Source organism: Myxine glutinosa, chromosome 13, assembly GCF_964187855.1.
Source record: "Myxine glutinosa chromosome 13, kmMyxGlut1.1, whole genome shotgun sequence".
NCBI lineage: Eukaryota > Metazoa > Chordata > Myxini > Myxiniformes > Myxinidae > Myxine > Myxine glutinosa.
In genome coordinates, this window is record NC_136273.1 from 66,911,392 (window position 1) to 66,927,815 (window position 16,424).

Genomic DNA, 16,424 nt, shown 5'->3' on the forward strand with positions numbered 1-16,424 from the left:
AATGCACTATTGAGTCCTTGATGTTCCTCAATGGACTGTTAAATCCTCAATGTTCCTCAATCCTCAGTGTTCCTCAATGTGTAGTTGAATCCTCAATGTTCCTCAATGGACTATTAATTATTTGATGTTCCTCGATGGACTATTGAGTCCTTGACGTTCCTCACTGGACTGTTGAGCCCTCCTTGATGTTCCTCAATGGACTGTTGAGTACTTGATGTTCCTCAATGGTCTGTGGAGTACTTGATGTTCCTCAATGGACTGTTGAATCCTTGATGTTCCTCAATGGACTGTTGAATCTTTGATGTTCCTCAATGGTCTGTGGAGTCCTTGATGTTCCTCAATGGACTGTTGAATCCTTGGTGTTCCTCAATGGACTGTTAAATCCTTCATGTTCCTTAATGGACTGTTGAAACCTCAATGTTCCTCAATCCTCAGTGTTCCTCAATGCGCTGTTGAATCCTCAATGTTCCTCAATGGACTGTTGAGGCCTCGATGTTCTTCAATGGACTGTTGTATCCTTGATGTTCCTCAATGGACTGTTGTATCCTTGATGTTCCTCAATGGACTGTTGAATCCTTGATGTTCCTCAATAGACTGTTTAAATGCAAAATGCAAACCGTTTCTCATGAATATATTTAATTCAGGAGGAAGAGAGGAGTTTGAACTCGTTATTTCTAAAGTTACGAACTATAGGAATTACTCGGTTTCTAAACAACCGAGGGAAATATTAAAGTGATAAAATTTTCATAAGGGGAACTTTTATTTATGAAAGTTTCATATGTGACTGCATTTGGTAATGCAGCTCCCAAACATGAACTTTTAATGAAAGATTATTTGTGTGGCGGTTTTGGATTTAACAGCAACTTAAAGTGTCAGTTTCCCTCCCAGAATGGATACTCCTTATTGGAGTTCGTTCTCCGGGGTAACACGTGGATATGTCATTCATCAATGGAACACCTGTCAGAGTGAATATAATGTAATCCCTCATGTTGACATGTCAGTTTGACATGTTGGAGTTTCCGCTTCAATCTTGCAGTTACTACAAACCTCCCATTGTACACCTTCCGTGATGTTTATTATCTGGAGCAATGATTACGGATCGCCCTAAGTTATTCGCTGCTTCTTAAGGTCTCCCTGACCCTTCGGATTTCAGCACATTTTGGATAAGAGTTTCCCGCAGGGCCATTTTGGTTTCAAAAATCTTTCCTTTTTCCAAAGTTGCTTTGCAGAATCATCAACAGTTTGAAACATCGTTTCTGTTTTTGGATGCAATGATTTCAACAAGATGAATATTGTAAAACTTGTTTGACCGAAATAACTCCGCGGGTTGTATGTTTCCCAAACTATGGACACGGATATGTTGATTTGATTGTCCCGAGAACCACTACAACAGTGAGGAATGAGTTTGCTGGCAAATTGAGCTACGGACAGACCAAATACGACTCCCAGGATGGTTGGCGGGATGTGCAGAGTGAGCGGCTTTGGCCACGCTCGTTAAACACCACTTCCCAGAAGAGCCTGCGCTGCAGCCAGTTAGGGATGAAGCATGGAATGCTACTCAGGTGGCCTTCCCTGCAGACGGCAGCCTGTTTGTTTTGCCAACGTCTCCATTTGTAGCACATCACTGCGCTTGTGGAGTCTTTTCGGCCCGTCTGCCTTTGCCGTCTCAGCTGTGATAATGTCTTCATTCTGCATGGTCTGTGGAACCTGCTTCATCACCGGCTTGTGATTCGCTCTTTATAGTCCAGCCATATGGCTTCATATCACCAGCTTCTGTAGGCTTTCCAACATTAATTTATCTAAATATGCGACCAAATATAAATTATTTCGTTGCTGAACTAAAAGGACACTTTTGAAATGTCTGGTTCAAAACTTTTTTGAGACTCGAAAGAAATTGTTGATTTTTTTTTTTTTCAAAATGCAACTTGAAGATTAATCTGTGTTGTTATTATAACCCCGTTCAATACATTAATAATTTTTCATCATTTATTTGCATAAAACTCCGAACAACCTTTTCAACCTGTGGTTACAGTCCTCGTGCTGGAGTATGGTCTCTCAAATTAGTTGGTTGTGGTTGGTCGAAGGTTAATTTATGGTTTTGATACTGAAGAACTTGTGGAATGAAATGTGGCAGTACAGCTCAGCTGGTAGAGTGGGCACCACTGAGCTGTATGTTGCTTTTGTTGTTGTTGTTGTTGTTGTTGTTGTTGTTGTGGTATAGCACTGGGCAGTTCTCTTGAACAATCCAGCGGCACGGAGACAGCCGATTGATTTCCCAGGAGTGACACAGAGATCCACCACATCTAGGATGGTGTACCACCATCTTCACGAATGAGAGAGAGAGAGAGAGAGAGAGAGAGAGAGAGAGAGAGAGAGAAAGAGAAAGAGAAAGAGAAAGAGAAAGAGAAAGAGAAAGAGAAAGATCGACCGAGAGAGACCGAGACCGTCCATGGGGACTGATCGGGACTCTGACCATGATTGTGGTGCCCTGACTTGATAATTCTAGATAGGGTCTGCCATCATCTGCTTGAGCACCAGAACCCAGAGCAATGGCTTTACACCAAAGAGGTCAATGGTTGACCGTATCCTTGCTCTTCTGATCCTCACCGAACTCGCAGACGAGTGTTTCTGCAGGGGTTGCTTGCAGCCTATGTTTATCTCCACAAAGCATTTGATTCATTGAATCGGGATGCCCACTGAAAAAAATCTCGGTCTTCGTGGGGTGCCACCAAAACTGAGCAAGTTGATTTCTGAAGTATACTTTGGTACTGAGAGTGAGTGGTGTGAGGTGTGGTTGTTCCATCACTGACTTATTTCCTGTTGTTACAGGAGTTTGTCAGGGGTGTGTACTGGTCCCCACACTTTTCAACACTAGTATAGACTGGATGCTGGGGAGGATGTCAGAGAGATTTGGCTTCAGTGGATCATTTGGGAATGTCAAGATCTCAGATGATTCTCAGATGATCTCAGATCTTTGCAGATACTCTGGATATCCTTATGGGGGCCCTAAAGGTGCTAAATGAGGAGTCCAAGTGACTGGGATTACAGGTCTTCTGGGTCAAAACGAAGATCCAGGCTTTCAATGACATCTTGGATGCTGCTATGTTGTCTGTACCTGTCTGTAGCAAGGATGTTGAGGTCAGGAGACAGTCAATTATCTTGGTAGTGATATTCATTTATCCGCATGTTGTGAGCCAGAGATCGATAGATGACTGGGTTGTGCCTGGGATTGGCATGGATTTACTGGATCATAGAATGTGGCACTGTCAGTACCTATGCAGGAGGACAGAAGTCTGAGTCTTTAAATCCTTGGTGCTCTTTGGATGAGAGACTTGGATTTTGACCAAGGATCTGAGACAAAGACTTAACTCCTTTGGTACAAGGTCTCTTCGAAGAATTCTTGGCTATTCGTGGTCAGACTTTGTGTCCAACGAGCATTTGCTGAGAGAGACTCAGAAGAGATTTGTTACCTGTACAGTCCATGAGCGTCAGCTGCGGCTGCATGAACAGGTGGCTCGTTTTCCTGATGCTGATACTGCTCACCAGGTTATCTCAGCGTGGGAGCCTTGTGAGTGGGGGAGGCCAACGTGCCGTCCACATTCCTCGTGGTTGCAGCAGGTTGATCGGCATCTCAAGGTGATGGGGATGAGCCAGGCAACTGCATGGGGAATGGTCAGATGGAGGCTCCTGGAGTTCTGGCAGAAAGTGGGCATGGCACAACATTGCCCCGATGCAATTGCCAGATTTCTTATTTTTGATTAGTTATTTTCATTAAAAAATACGTTTTTAAATAACTTTATTTCCCTCACCACAGTTACCATGGAAATCATAGCCGAGTTTATTTAGAGGTGGTTTTTACGTGAATCGTTAATTTATATATTTATCTCATACTTTTAACTTGTTTTCTTTCACCTGCACATGTGGATAATTATTTAATTATGTTATTTTTGGGGTTTTTTCTTCAATTACTATGATACCAGTTGCACATTAGTTAACCTTTCAGCGTTTGTTTTCTGATTGACTTTCCGATTGATTGATTCTTATCTGTAACCACCACAGGCCACTGCTATACGAGGAATGAGCTCAATGATGTGATGTGTGACGTCATTATCCTGGACTTTTGTGTCATTATCCTGGACGAGGAAGCCACACTTGATGATCTTGCCCAGAACATTAGATTTGCAAACATCTGCCTCTTTGGTAATCCTAGGAGATTTGCATTTAAGGAATGGTATTTGCTTGGTCAAGAATCTTGGGGAAAATTTTTAAATTGATAAGTAAATTTTTTGGGGATTTTTGGATTTTTAAAATTAAGATTGATTAAATAGTAAATAAACCATCTCCAAAAGGGTGCCGATAATTAGCAATGTCAGCTGGGCCCACAGTGCCTTCACTGCTTACAACAAATTAACGAGTCCAGAATTAGCAGGCAAGAGTTGCTGCTGAGAAAACAGCTTTGAGATCCCTATTAATCCTGGTTCAGTGTGTGTTGGTAAGGATTCTTAGAGGGAGCGCACTCCCCTCTGATCTGCCTAACCTGGCTTTGAATCCCAAAACCAGCTATAAACTCTCAAGCTGGTGTTCCACATGCAGAGTGAGGCATCGGTCGGATGGGCATTAAGCCGGAAGACCTGTCTGCCATCAATGGTCGTTAGTGGATGTGAAAGATTTCACGGCATCATTCGCCAAGAGTCAGCAAGTTATCGCCAGCACCATGAACAAATTACAAATTCCTGCCTAAAACTGTGGGCCTCATGTGTTGTGGTTTTTGCTAGATATCCCTCGACACCTATTTACGCTGCTTCCTGTCTCAGAGTGGGGTGGTTGTTTGGTTCTGCAGAACCTGTCTGGTTGTCTGGCTCCTGTATTATAAAACATTGTTTCCTAGTTTATTTGTAGGTCACATGTGAACAGCCGTCGCTGCCCAAGAAGGGCAACGATGAGGATGATGAATTGGGGTTCAGGGTCTGCTGCAACCAAGGCCGTTCCCCGATCTGTTTGTGCTCAAGATAGAGAGCCTCTTAAAATATTTTATCGAACAATAAATTCCCACACGGCTTGATCATGAATCGAGCATTAACGCCCATGTTCGCTGCTTGATTATGAGTCAAAATTGGCCCCCTCCTCTAAAACCAGGTGGCCCCTTGTTAAGTCTGTCTCTGGAGTATGCTCACTCTCCATCCCTTCCCTCACTTCCAATAACACCACAGCCGACTCCACTCGTGAGAAGGCCGAATGCCTCAATTCTGTGTTTGCTTCCAAATCTCGAGTCCCCAACCCCTCACTCTCTGTACCCATCCTTCCCCATGGTACCCAACTGCTCCTGGACCTTGTGTCTTTTGCACTTGAGAGGGTGGAGAAGTTTGTGGCAACCTTCAACTCCGATTCTCCAACTTAACTGGATGGCATCAGCTCACGTGTCTTAAAAACCTGCTCAGTATCTCTTGCACTTCCTCTCTCTGCCTTTTTACTCTATGATTTGCCTAGGCCATCTTCCATCTGTATGTAAGTCAGCCAACATCATAACATTACATAAAAAGGTACAAAACCGATCCCCTTAACTACAGACTTATTAACTCACTTCCAATAATCAGTTAGGTCTTGGAATCCATCATCGCAGTTGATATGAAATCCTTCCTTTTCTCCAACAACCTCATCTCAGATCACCAATTCAGATTCAGACCAGGCCACTCCACCTGGGACATGCTTCTTCTACTCATCCAACAATGGATGGAGGCCCTCAATGTCAGACATGAGATCAGGGCCATCTTTCGAGACACACCTGGAGCTTTTGATACAATCTGGCATCCTACCTTGCTCTCCAAACTCTCTGCTTATGGCATCCAAGGCAAATTACACACATGGCTTTGTGACTGCCTCTCCTCTTGTAGCTAACACATGGCTCTCAATGGAATCCTTTCATCTCTCCCTGTTAAGGCTGGAGTCCCTCGGGGCATTATTTTGGCCGCACCCTATTCCTCATCTTAACGATCTCTCTGACTCTATTGAAAATTTCCTTCATATATTTGCTGATGATTCCACCCTCTGCAGTGACATCACTTATCCTTTAGAAAAGCAGGCAGCAGCCCATTTCCTCTCTTCAGACAATGACAGAATCTAAAGCTGGTCAAACACTTGGGATATGTCTTGCAGTCCCAACAAATCTCACACTAGCACTCGCACTCTCTCTCTCTCTCTGAGACGACGGCTGGCAAACCCTCCCATGGACTTTCTTAACAATCCTCTTGAGGAAGTTCAGTCATTCAAGCTCCGGGTCTCACTATCAGTCACGGTCTTTCTTTGGGCGAACCTTCAAAGTTGTCCTCCAAAGTCTGTCACCGACTGGGCATCCTCCGTCATGCAAAAGTCCTTCCTTGGAAAACCTGAACTCCTACCCACCTATAAGGCTTTCATCCGCAGCTTGATGGAGTACTGCTCTCCCCTCTGGGCTGGTTCCCCTGCCTCACACCTCGCTCAGCTTGACGCTGCGGAAACCAATTTTTTTTTTGTAGTTATTGTAACTGATTATTGTAATCGTCCATGATGAAGCTAATTTTAAAACAATTTGTATAGAAATGCACAGCATCTGTCTTTGGGTCAGGACCACAGCCGCAGGCCCTGACAAAAATTCCATGAGATGTTCCTTTGTGTATAGGTTAAGTGAAGGTATCCTCGACTTGTTAGGTATACGACATGGTGGAATATTTGATATACTCATCCTCCTCTATGCTACTCATACATATCCCTTCCACCCTTTGCCCTGACTCTTACAATTACCAATAAGCCCCCACCCCCAACTTCCTCCCATGATCTCTTTCTTCTTCTCTCTTTTTCTTCCACACTAATCTGAGGCTTAGGCAGGAGCTTTCATATGAATCACATGCAGGACAAGGACATTGAAACGTCAGTGTGTTTTTATAGGCTTTATAAAGATAACTGGAGATGGTGGCAGTGACAGAGCAGCATCAACAGAGACTGCAGGTCTGTAATAGCAACTGATTCCAGAGGATTGCAGGAGTGAAGAGGATGGATAGAAGGATGGACGAACTGAGGTAGGAGATTTGTGTGCAGATGAACTTGAAAGGAAGATTGGTAAAGAGGCAGGTGAAGTGGGCAGGGCACCTGGTGTTGACGGAGGAAGATACACGTCCAAAGAGAGCAGGAGTGTGGGAAGAGCGAGGCAGGAGTAAAAGAGTCAGACCAGTGATGTCAGAATGACGGAGATAGATTTAGATGACTTGTGATATCGGGTCGTGGAGGTGTGTTGTGAACATAGCTGAGCAGTTCGTCAGTATCTATCTGTCTGCATCACCACATGTAAGGGGATTTTGAGTAAGAAGCATAAATTACGACATTAATAGACGAATGACATATCAACATGGTATATGGGATTGGATTCTTGCATCAAAGTATCAACTGCTTGTGTAATCAGATGGGAATATCTATCTCTGTTTTGTTGTTTTTATTTATTTATTTATTTTGTTTTGGATATCCTAAATTCTGCTTTACAAAAATCTTCTTTTCTTTTTACTTTCAAACACTTTTCGGTTTCCTCCTTGCACCGTGTTAACTCCTATGGAAACATATCAAGTGTTTGTGTAATCAGATGGGAATATCTATCTCTGTTTTGTTGTTTTTATTTATTTATTTATTTTGTTTTGGATATCCTAAATTCCAGTTTACAAAAATCTTCTTTTCTTTTTACTTTCAAACACTTTTCGGTTTCCTCCTTGCACCATGTTAACTCCTATGGAAACATATCAACTGCTTGTGTAATCAGATGGGAATATCTATCTCTGTTTTGTTGTTTTTATTTATTTATTTATTTTGTTTTGGATATCCTAAATTCTGCTTTACAAAAATCTTCTTTTCTTTTTACTTTCAAACACTTTTCGGTTTCCTCCTTGCACCGTGTTAACTCCTATGGAAACATATCAAGTGTTTGTGTAATCAGATGGGAATATCTATCTCTGTTTTGTTGTTTTTATTTATTTATTTATTTTGTTTTGGATATCCTAAATTCCAGTTTACAAAAATCTTCTTTTCTTTTTACTTTCAAACACTTTTCGGTTTCCTCCTTGCACCATGTTAACTCCTATGGAAACATATCAAGTGTTTGTGTAATCAGATGGGAATATCTATCTCTGTTTTGTTGTTTTTATTTATTTATTTATTTTGTTTTGGATATCCTAAATTCTGCTTTACAAAAATCTTCTTTTCTTTTTACTTTCAAACACTTTTCGGTTTCCTCCTTGCACCGTGTTAACTCCTATGGAAACATATCAAGTGTTTGTGTAATCAGATGGGAATATCTATCTCTGTTTTGTTGTTTTTATTTATTTATTTATTTTGTTTTGGATATCCTAAATTCCAGTTTACAAAAATCTTCTTTTCTTTTTACTTTCAAACACTTTTCGGTTTCCTCCTTGCACCATGTTAACTCCTATGGAAACATATCAAGTGTTTGTGTAATCAGATGGGAATATCTATCTCTGTTTTGTTGTTTTTATTTATTTATTTATTTTGTTTTGGATATCCTAAATTCCAGTTTACAAAAATCTTCTTTTCTTTTTACTTTCAAACACTTTTCGGTTTCCTCCTTGCACCATGTTAACTCCTATGGAAACATATCAACTGCTTGTGTAATCAGATGGGAATATCTATCTCTGTTTTGTTGTTTTTATTTATTTATTTATTTATTTTGTGTTGGATATCCTAAATTCCAGTTTACAAAAATCTTCTTTTCTTTTTACTTTCAAACACTTTTCGGTTTCCTCCTTGCACCATGTTAACTCCTATGGAAACATATCAAGTGTTTGTGTAATCAGATGGGAATATCTATCTCTGTTTTGTTGTTTTCATTTATTTATTTATTTATTTTGTGTTGGATATCTTAAATTCCAGTTTTTTTTTTTGTTTTTTTTTTGTATACAAGATCGAGGCTCGTGAAAGAGCGAACATTAATCACACAGAAAGACAAACCGACACATAAAACATATAACATGGGGAGCGGTAGACAAGATGGGGCGAGAGGGGGAGGAACACAAACACAACATCTGAGAGCAGGGACATCGACAGATCTGTGGGAGGGAGAGGGCTTTGGGGGGGGGGGAGGCATGGGAAGGGGGGGTGGGAGAGGTATAAAACATATGGACACTGCCAGGACTTCCAGGAAAGAAGTTGGAATTTCAAACAAGGTGGATCTGGGGTGAATTAGTGGGGGTAGAAAAGATCAAGGTTTTGGATGGGGAAAGATAAGAGATGGTGGTGAACAGCTGTTTTAAAGACTTGGAGGGAGGAGTGGGATTGAAGGGAGTGGGGAGTTTGTTCCAGAGGCGGGAGAAAAGAGGAATGAAAGAGTGAAGGTGAGCAGAGAGCTGAGATTTCGGCAGTTTAACCATCAGACACGTGTGTGTGTGTGTGTGTGTGTGTGTGTGTGTGTGTGTGTGTGTGTGTGTGTGTGTGTGTATGTATGTGTATGTCAGATCCTTGCACCCTGTGGGTCATCGCCCGCATATGCTGCAAAGAGTTTACAAAAATCTTCTTTTTTTTCTCTTTCAGACACTTTTCGGTTTCCTCCTTGCACCGTGTTAACTCCTATGGAAACATTTGACCAAAGATCGTTAAACGTGCCACATTGCACGACCTGATTCAGACGGAGGCCACACATCCATATAATGGCTTTCCCACGCAGAGATTTTGAGTCGTTATCGCGGCCCCGTGCCTAATGGTTCCAGGCAATCGTCTGTCCTCGCCACTAAAGCTGCTCCTGCAGCTCTATTTGAGATGATGTCCCATTTCCCAAACTCGGTGCCACCTCGGGGTATTATCGGCCAATGGTAACGCATCATAGCCTCACGGTCGTGGGGAGATAGCCACGGCCTGTCACGCCCTTTCATCATGTGTGCTCTCGTGACGGCTCATCTATCGATCAAAAACGAATTTGAATCCCGAACCTGCTTTGCTAGAATGGAGCCAGCAGCAGTGACGACGCGGTTCTCTCCAATGAAGGAAGCAATCGGCGGTGTCTTTGTGCGTCCTTGGTCGACCTTTTTTTTCACCACCTGGGCAAAAGCCAATGCACCTGTGCTTTGGCGCATCTTCCCTGGTAGATTGCGTTCAAATAAATCTCTCCCGGCTGTTGGAGATTTGCCTTCGGTGTCCCAGGGGGAAACACAGTTGCTGGGAATTGGAGCCTGGCTTTACGTTGACAAACATTGCGGGAACTTTTAATGCAGACAATCTATGCCTTTGGTGATGAATGTGTTTGTTTAGAGGAGGTTGTGCATAATGACAGGAAAATTTAATTACCCTCGCTTGAGGAGGGGGTATTGCATTTGAGTCCGTTTGTCTGTTTGTCTGTCCGCACAGAATAAATATGATTTTCTCTGCAACCGTTGGTCCGATTGACAGGAAATTTTCACCATAGGTGCAACTCCACCTGAAGATTTAAAAAATAATTATGACGTCATATGTCACGTGGTTCCACCGCCATCTTGGAAAAACCGAAAAACTTTGCACCTCTATATCTCCGAAAGCGCTGAATAGAAAAAATTGAGACATGGCTCATTGTAAGGGACTCTCCATGGGGAATAAAATATGTTAATGATGATGTCATAGGTGCCTCCATTATGACGTCATAATTTCGACAAGTACAAAACTTCATCCGATCAAGATGAAATTTCTTGAACGTCATGTCGGCATAAATTGGTGGAGAGAAAAAAAGAAATAATGACGTCATAGGTCACGTGGTTCGGCCGCCATCTTGGTAAAACCGAAAAATTTTGACCTATATCTCTGAAAGCGCTGCATAAAAAAATTGAGACGCGGCTCATTGTAAAGAACTCTCCATGGGGAATAAAAGATGTTAATGATGTCATACGTGCATCCATTATGACGTCTTAATTCGACAAGTACAAAACTTCATCCGATCAAGGTGAAATTTATTGAGTATAATCAAGGGATAAATTGATGGGGGGGGGAAAAGAATGATGACGACATCGGTCACGTGGTTCGACCGCCATATTTGTTTTAACACAAAATCCTTAAAAACCACTGAAAACACATCCTGGCGAGGGTCTGCAATCTCTGATTGCTCTTTCTTGTTTGTGTTTGTATTGATACACAGGTGTCATCTAGGTAGAGCTGTAGTTGAACATGGATGGAAAGTGCTTGGTTCTGTTTTTATTTCTACACTAAGCAAGACCAAGATACTTCAAATCGGTGAAGAGATTGTGCTTCCGCTACATGATGGATGATGACACACAATAAGACCTTACCAAAATCAATGCAGTATTTGGGAATTGAACTTGGGATCAAAGTGTCAATGCAAACACTATAATAAAGGACACTAAACAAGCCATCAAAGTCTTTTTTTCGCTTATTCTTTTTTACAGAAATCAATATGTTGTGGTTTTTCTATGACTTATTGTCGGGTGCTCCTCTTCGCCACTCCCCTCCATCATCCCTCCAACCCCCACTCTGCCCCAGGCGAGCCCATATTTTGCACTCAAACATGTTGGAATCTTTCACCTCCATCTTTTTATTTTTTCCTTCTATATTCCACATGTGAAACCAGACCCGATGGCATAATGGTCACAGTGTCCGCTCTGAGTCTGTGGTTCAAACCCCGGCCGAGTCATACCACAGACTTTACTACCCCATGCACGTGAAGCAAAAAGCGCGATTAAGCAATTGGTTCATGTCTGTCTGTCCGTCCGTCCATCTGTCTGTCTTTTCAGTTTATGATTGGGGAACAGCTTATTTAAATCAAATGTTATATTTTGAACACGAATCTGAACATGAATAGAAAGACAAGTCTGCTGTTTTACCATACCTTCACTCAGAATGTGTCCCGATCGCACATGCGTAGAGAGGAGTGAGATAATATTTTTACTCTGTCTGCCTGTCTGGGAGTTAAACAAAATAAAAAAATCTTTCCAAATTGGAAACTTACTGTTTTTAAGGATGTCATAATGGACACATACTATAGGCATGAAGAACGAATGTAATGTGTTAGATAGTGTGATGTAATAGACACTGGAGAAAATGGCGGTAGAACCCTTAATCTTTTTATTTATAAGCCTTTACACCTAAAGTTAAATTGAACAAGTACAGATACATTGAAAGTACACCGCCCCCATGCCAAATAATTAAATATCCTATAGCGCGGCAGTGCAGCTCATTGAGGCTGCATTGGGAGGGAGAGATGTACACTAATTGATTGATTAATTGTATAATTAAAATCAATAAAAGATTATCACAAAATATTTTCTTAATTAATTGGCTAATAGCATAACTAAACCACTAGTGCTTCATCCGAAGATGTATCTTTTAGAAATTTAATTAAATATGTCATTAATAAAATTTAAAAAAATTAATTGATTAATCAATAAATAATTAATCGATTAATCAATAAATAATTAATCGATTAAATGATTAATCAATAAATCCAAAATATCCTTGATAGCCACATCACTTGGTCACTGTCATGTCCAAATATTAGCTTCCCAGCTCAAAAGGTGCCTGAGATATTGGCCAAGTGAGAAAGAAAATAAATAAATGATTAATAATGAAAATAAATAAATAATTATCATGAAAAAATTAAATTATTAATCAATTCGGTCACAGAACACATAAACCACCACCATTTCATCAGAATCTGTAACTGTGTTTTTTTTGTTTTTTTGGAATTAATCGAATAATTAAATAATTAATCGATTAATTGATTAATTGATTAATCAATAAATCAAAAATATCCTTGATAGCCACATCACTTGGTCACTCATGTCCAAATATTAGCTTCCGAGCTCAAAAGGTGCCTGAGATATTGGCCAAATGAGTAGGAAACTAAATAAATGATTAGTAATGAAAATAAATAAGTAATAATCATTAAAAAATTAAATTATTAATCAATTCGATCATAGAACACATAAACCACCACCATTTCATCAGAATCTGTAACTAAAAATTTTTTTTTTTCGTCATTAATCGAATAATTAAATAATTAATCGATTAATTGATTAATTGCTTAATTAATAAATCAAAAATAGCCTTTGCAGCCAAATCACCTGGTAATTGGCATGTCCAAATATCAGCTTCATAACTCAAAAGGTGCCTGAGTTAATGGTCAGAAGAGAAAGGACATTTGATTAATTAGTAAGTACTTAATTAATCGCTAATAATTAAATAACTCCTCAATTAATTGATTAATCAAAAAACAAAAAATAACTTTTTGACAAAGGACTTGCTCACTGTTGTGCCGAAATTTCAGCTTCCTAGCTCAAAGGATGGCTGAGATATCGCCCGGACAAACAAACAAGAAAACAAGAAAGCAAGAAAACGACCAGAGTGAAAACTGAGTACTCCCTTTCAGCGTGCGTCACTGCCGAGCCCCCTTCGGTGCCCGGCAATGACGATTTGCAATGCCTGGAGATGGCATAGGAAAGGAGCTGTGCACAATAATATATTTCAACACTGTATAACACAAATTGCCTTCATAATACTTCCAAGAACCATGCAATATATCGATACATAGCATTAGTGGGCATGGCATGTGAGATAGCACAGTATCAGGGGTGAAGAAGAAGCCGCCACAATTGCTGTGTACCTCTATGGTGCTAAATATAGCTTCCATCTCCTAAACTGCGACTCAACATTGTCTAATTACAGTGTATAAAGTGATGTATAAAATTGCTTCAGTAGGCGCTCTTTTAACGATGCTTAACACGATTACTGCCAATTCTTGTAATATACACGACTCCAATTTGAAAGCCAAGTATGCAGGTACATATACGGTACTTTATTTTCAAATGTTACCCTTCCATGAGCAAATCGAAGTTCATTTCTTATCCATTGCTGTGGAAACTCCACGTTGTGAGCAAGCAGTGGGACAAGATTTTTCAATTCCGGATGCCAGGTACGAGCTACCTGGTAGGACTACTATTGCTACTGAATCGACGTTGTATTGTGACATTGCTGATGGTCGATCGCGTGCTGAGTATCGCATGTTTTTGGGGTTTTTTGCGACTTATTACCCTTCAAAATGGCACATGTGAATGCAGATGAAGGGGCTAAAACTCTCTTTGAGACCGATAATGATGATCATGATTATTATAAAGAATATTGTTCACGGAACTGCCAGCAGAAGGTTTGTAGCATTATCTGCCATGGCCGCATATTCTGTTTGCAATACAACAGCGTAATATTTTCAAGGAGAATATTCATAGTGGCAGAATGTGGTACACCCAGCACTACGAGTAGGTAGTTGGCAGTCAACGTGTTAAAATCATTATTTTATTAAAATTGAAGTACATACCTGAACATTGCTTGGGGTATTGTGTTCTATAAACTCTGTAGTGTATTGTTTAATAAGATATGGTTGTGCTGCTTCCTTGCTTGACTTTTAGCATTTAAAAATGATAGAGCACAGCCAAACAATACTGGGAAAGCAATGGCAAACCACCCAGTACAACCCTGGCTAGTTAACTGCTTCAACAGCAACAAAGCTCTGTAAAGGGTACAGTACATCAGAACCAGAATCAAATCCCATACTGTATATGTACTTTCCTTCCTATCTTCTTTTCTTCTTCCAAGCTCCTCTGCTCTGACCTTTCCATCCTCTCCCATTTCCCTTGTTTTCTCCGTTTTCTTTTTTTAATTTACCATCCTCCACTCCTCCACTCATCACACGTATAGTTACCCCCCAATGACGCTTCCAGGCAGGGTCTTTTTGAGTGAGGAGAGTCAAGGTGAGCAGTAAGGCTCGATATTTGTGTGTAGGTGAGCACCATATAAGCATGGATTTCTCAATGGAGGACAGTTTAGGTGAGAAGTAAGGCTAGATGTTGGAGTGTGAGTCATAAGGCTAGATATTGGAGTGTAAGTGAGTATAAAGGCTAGATATTGGAGTGTAAGTCAGTAGTAAGGCTAGATATTGGAGTGTGAGTCAAAAGGCTAGATAGTGGAGTGTAAGTGAGTAGAAAGGCTAGATATTGGAGTGTAAGTGAGTAGTAAGGCTAGATATTGGAGTGTAAGTGAGTAGTAAGGCTAGATATTGGAGTGTAAGTGAGTAGTAAGGCTAGGTATTGGCGTGCAGGTGAGTAGTAAGGCTAGATATTGGAGTTCAAGTGAGTGGAAAGGCTATATATTGGAGTGTAAGTGAGTGGTAATGTAATATATTGGAGTGTAATTGAGTAGTAAGGCTAGATATTGGAGTGTATGTGAGTCGTAAGGCTAGATGTTGGAGTGTAAGTGAGTGCTAAGGCTAGATATTGGAGTGTAAGTGGGTAGTAAGGCTATATATTGGAATGTAGTTGAGTATTAAGGCTATATATTGGAGTGTGAGTATTAAGGCTATATATTGGAGTGTGAGTAGTATGGCTAGATATTGGAATGTAGTTGAGTATTACGGCTATATATTGGAGTGTGAGTAGTATGGCTAGATATTGGAATGTAGTTGAGTATTAAGGCTATATATTGGAGTGTAAGTGGGTAGTAAGGCTAGATATTGGAGTGTAAGTGGGTAGTAAGGCTATATATTGGAATGTAGTTGAGTATTAAGGCTATATATTGGAGTGTGAGTATTAAGGCTATATATTGGAGTGTGAGTATTAAGGCTAGATATTGGAGTGTAAGTGGGTAGTAAGGCTATATATTGGAATGTAGTTGAGTATTAAGGCTATATATTGGAGTGTGAGTAGTATGGCTAGATATTGGAATGTAGTTGAGTATTAAGGCTATATATTGGAGTGTGAGTATTAAGGCTATATATTGGAGTGTGAGTATTAAGGCTAGATATTGGAGTGTAAGTGGGTAGTAAGGCTATATATTGGAATGTAGTTGAGTATTAAGGCTATATATTGGAGTGTGAGTAGTATGGCTAGATATTGGAATGTAGTTGAGTATTAAGGCTATATATTGGAGTGCGAGTATTAAGGCTATATATTGGAGTGTGAGTAGTATGGCTAGATATTGGAGTGTGAGTATTAAGGCTATATATTGGAGTGTAAGTGGGTAGTAAGGCTATATATTGGAGTGTGAGTATTAAGGCTAGATATTGGAGTGTAAGTGGGTAGTAAGGCTATATATTGGAGTGTGAGTATTAAGGCTATATATTGGAGTGTGAGTAGTATGGCTAGATATTGGAATGTAGTTGAGTATTAAGGCTATATATTGGAGTGTGAGTATTAAGGCTATATATTGGAGTGTGAGTATTAAGGCTAGATATTGGAGTGTAAGTGGGTAGTAAGGCTATATATTGGAGTGTGAGTATTAAGGCTATATATTGGAGTGTGAGTAGTATGGCTAGATATTGGAATGTAGTTGAGTATTAAGGCTATATATTGGAGTGTGAGTATTAAGGCTATATATTGGAGTGTGAGTAGTATGGCTAGATATTGGAGTGTGAGTAGTAAGGCTAGATA

General features: G+C 40.3%; 1 protein-coding gene across 7 annotated transcripts in view; it reads left to right on the plus strand.

The window, feature by feature from the left end:
• Window positions 1-16,424, plus strand: part of LOC137439001 (schwannomin-interacting protein 1) — a 322,566-nt gene that overhangs the window by 209,828 nt on the left and 96,314 nt on the right. For 2 of the 7 annotated variants that reach the window (XM_078767607.1, XM_078767608.1), the window contains exon 1: window positions 4,060-4,200. The exons of the other annotated variants lie outside the window; for them this stretch is intronic. In XM_078767607.1, coding sequence (XP_078623733.1) covers window positions 4,156-4,200 — 45 coding nt within the window. In that variant the 5' untranslated portion in view covers window positions 4,060-4,155. Of the gene's footprint in view, window positions 1-4,059; window positions 4,201-16,424 lie in introns of those variants that run through there. 7 annotated transcript variants of the gene reach the window in all.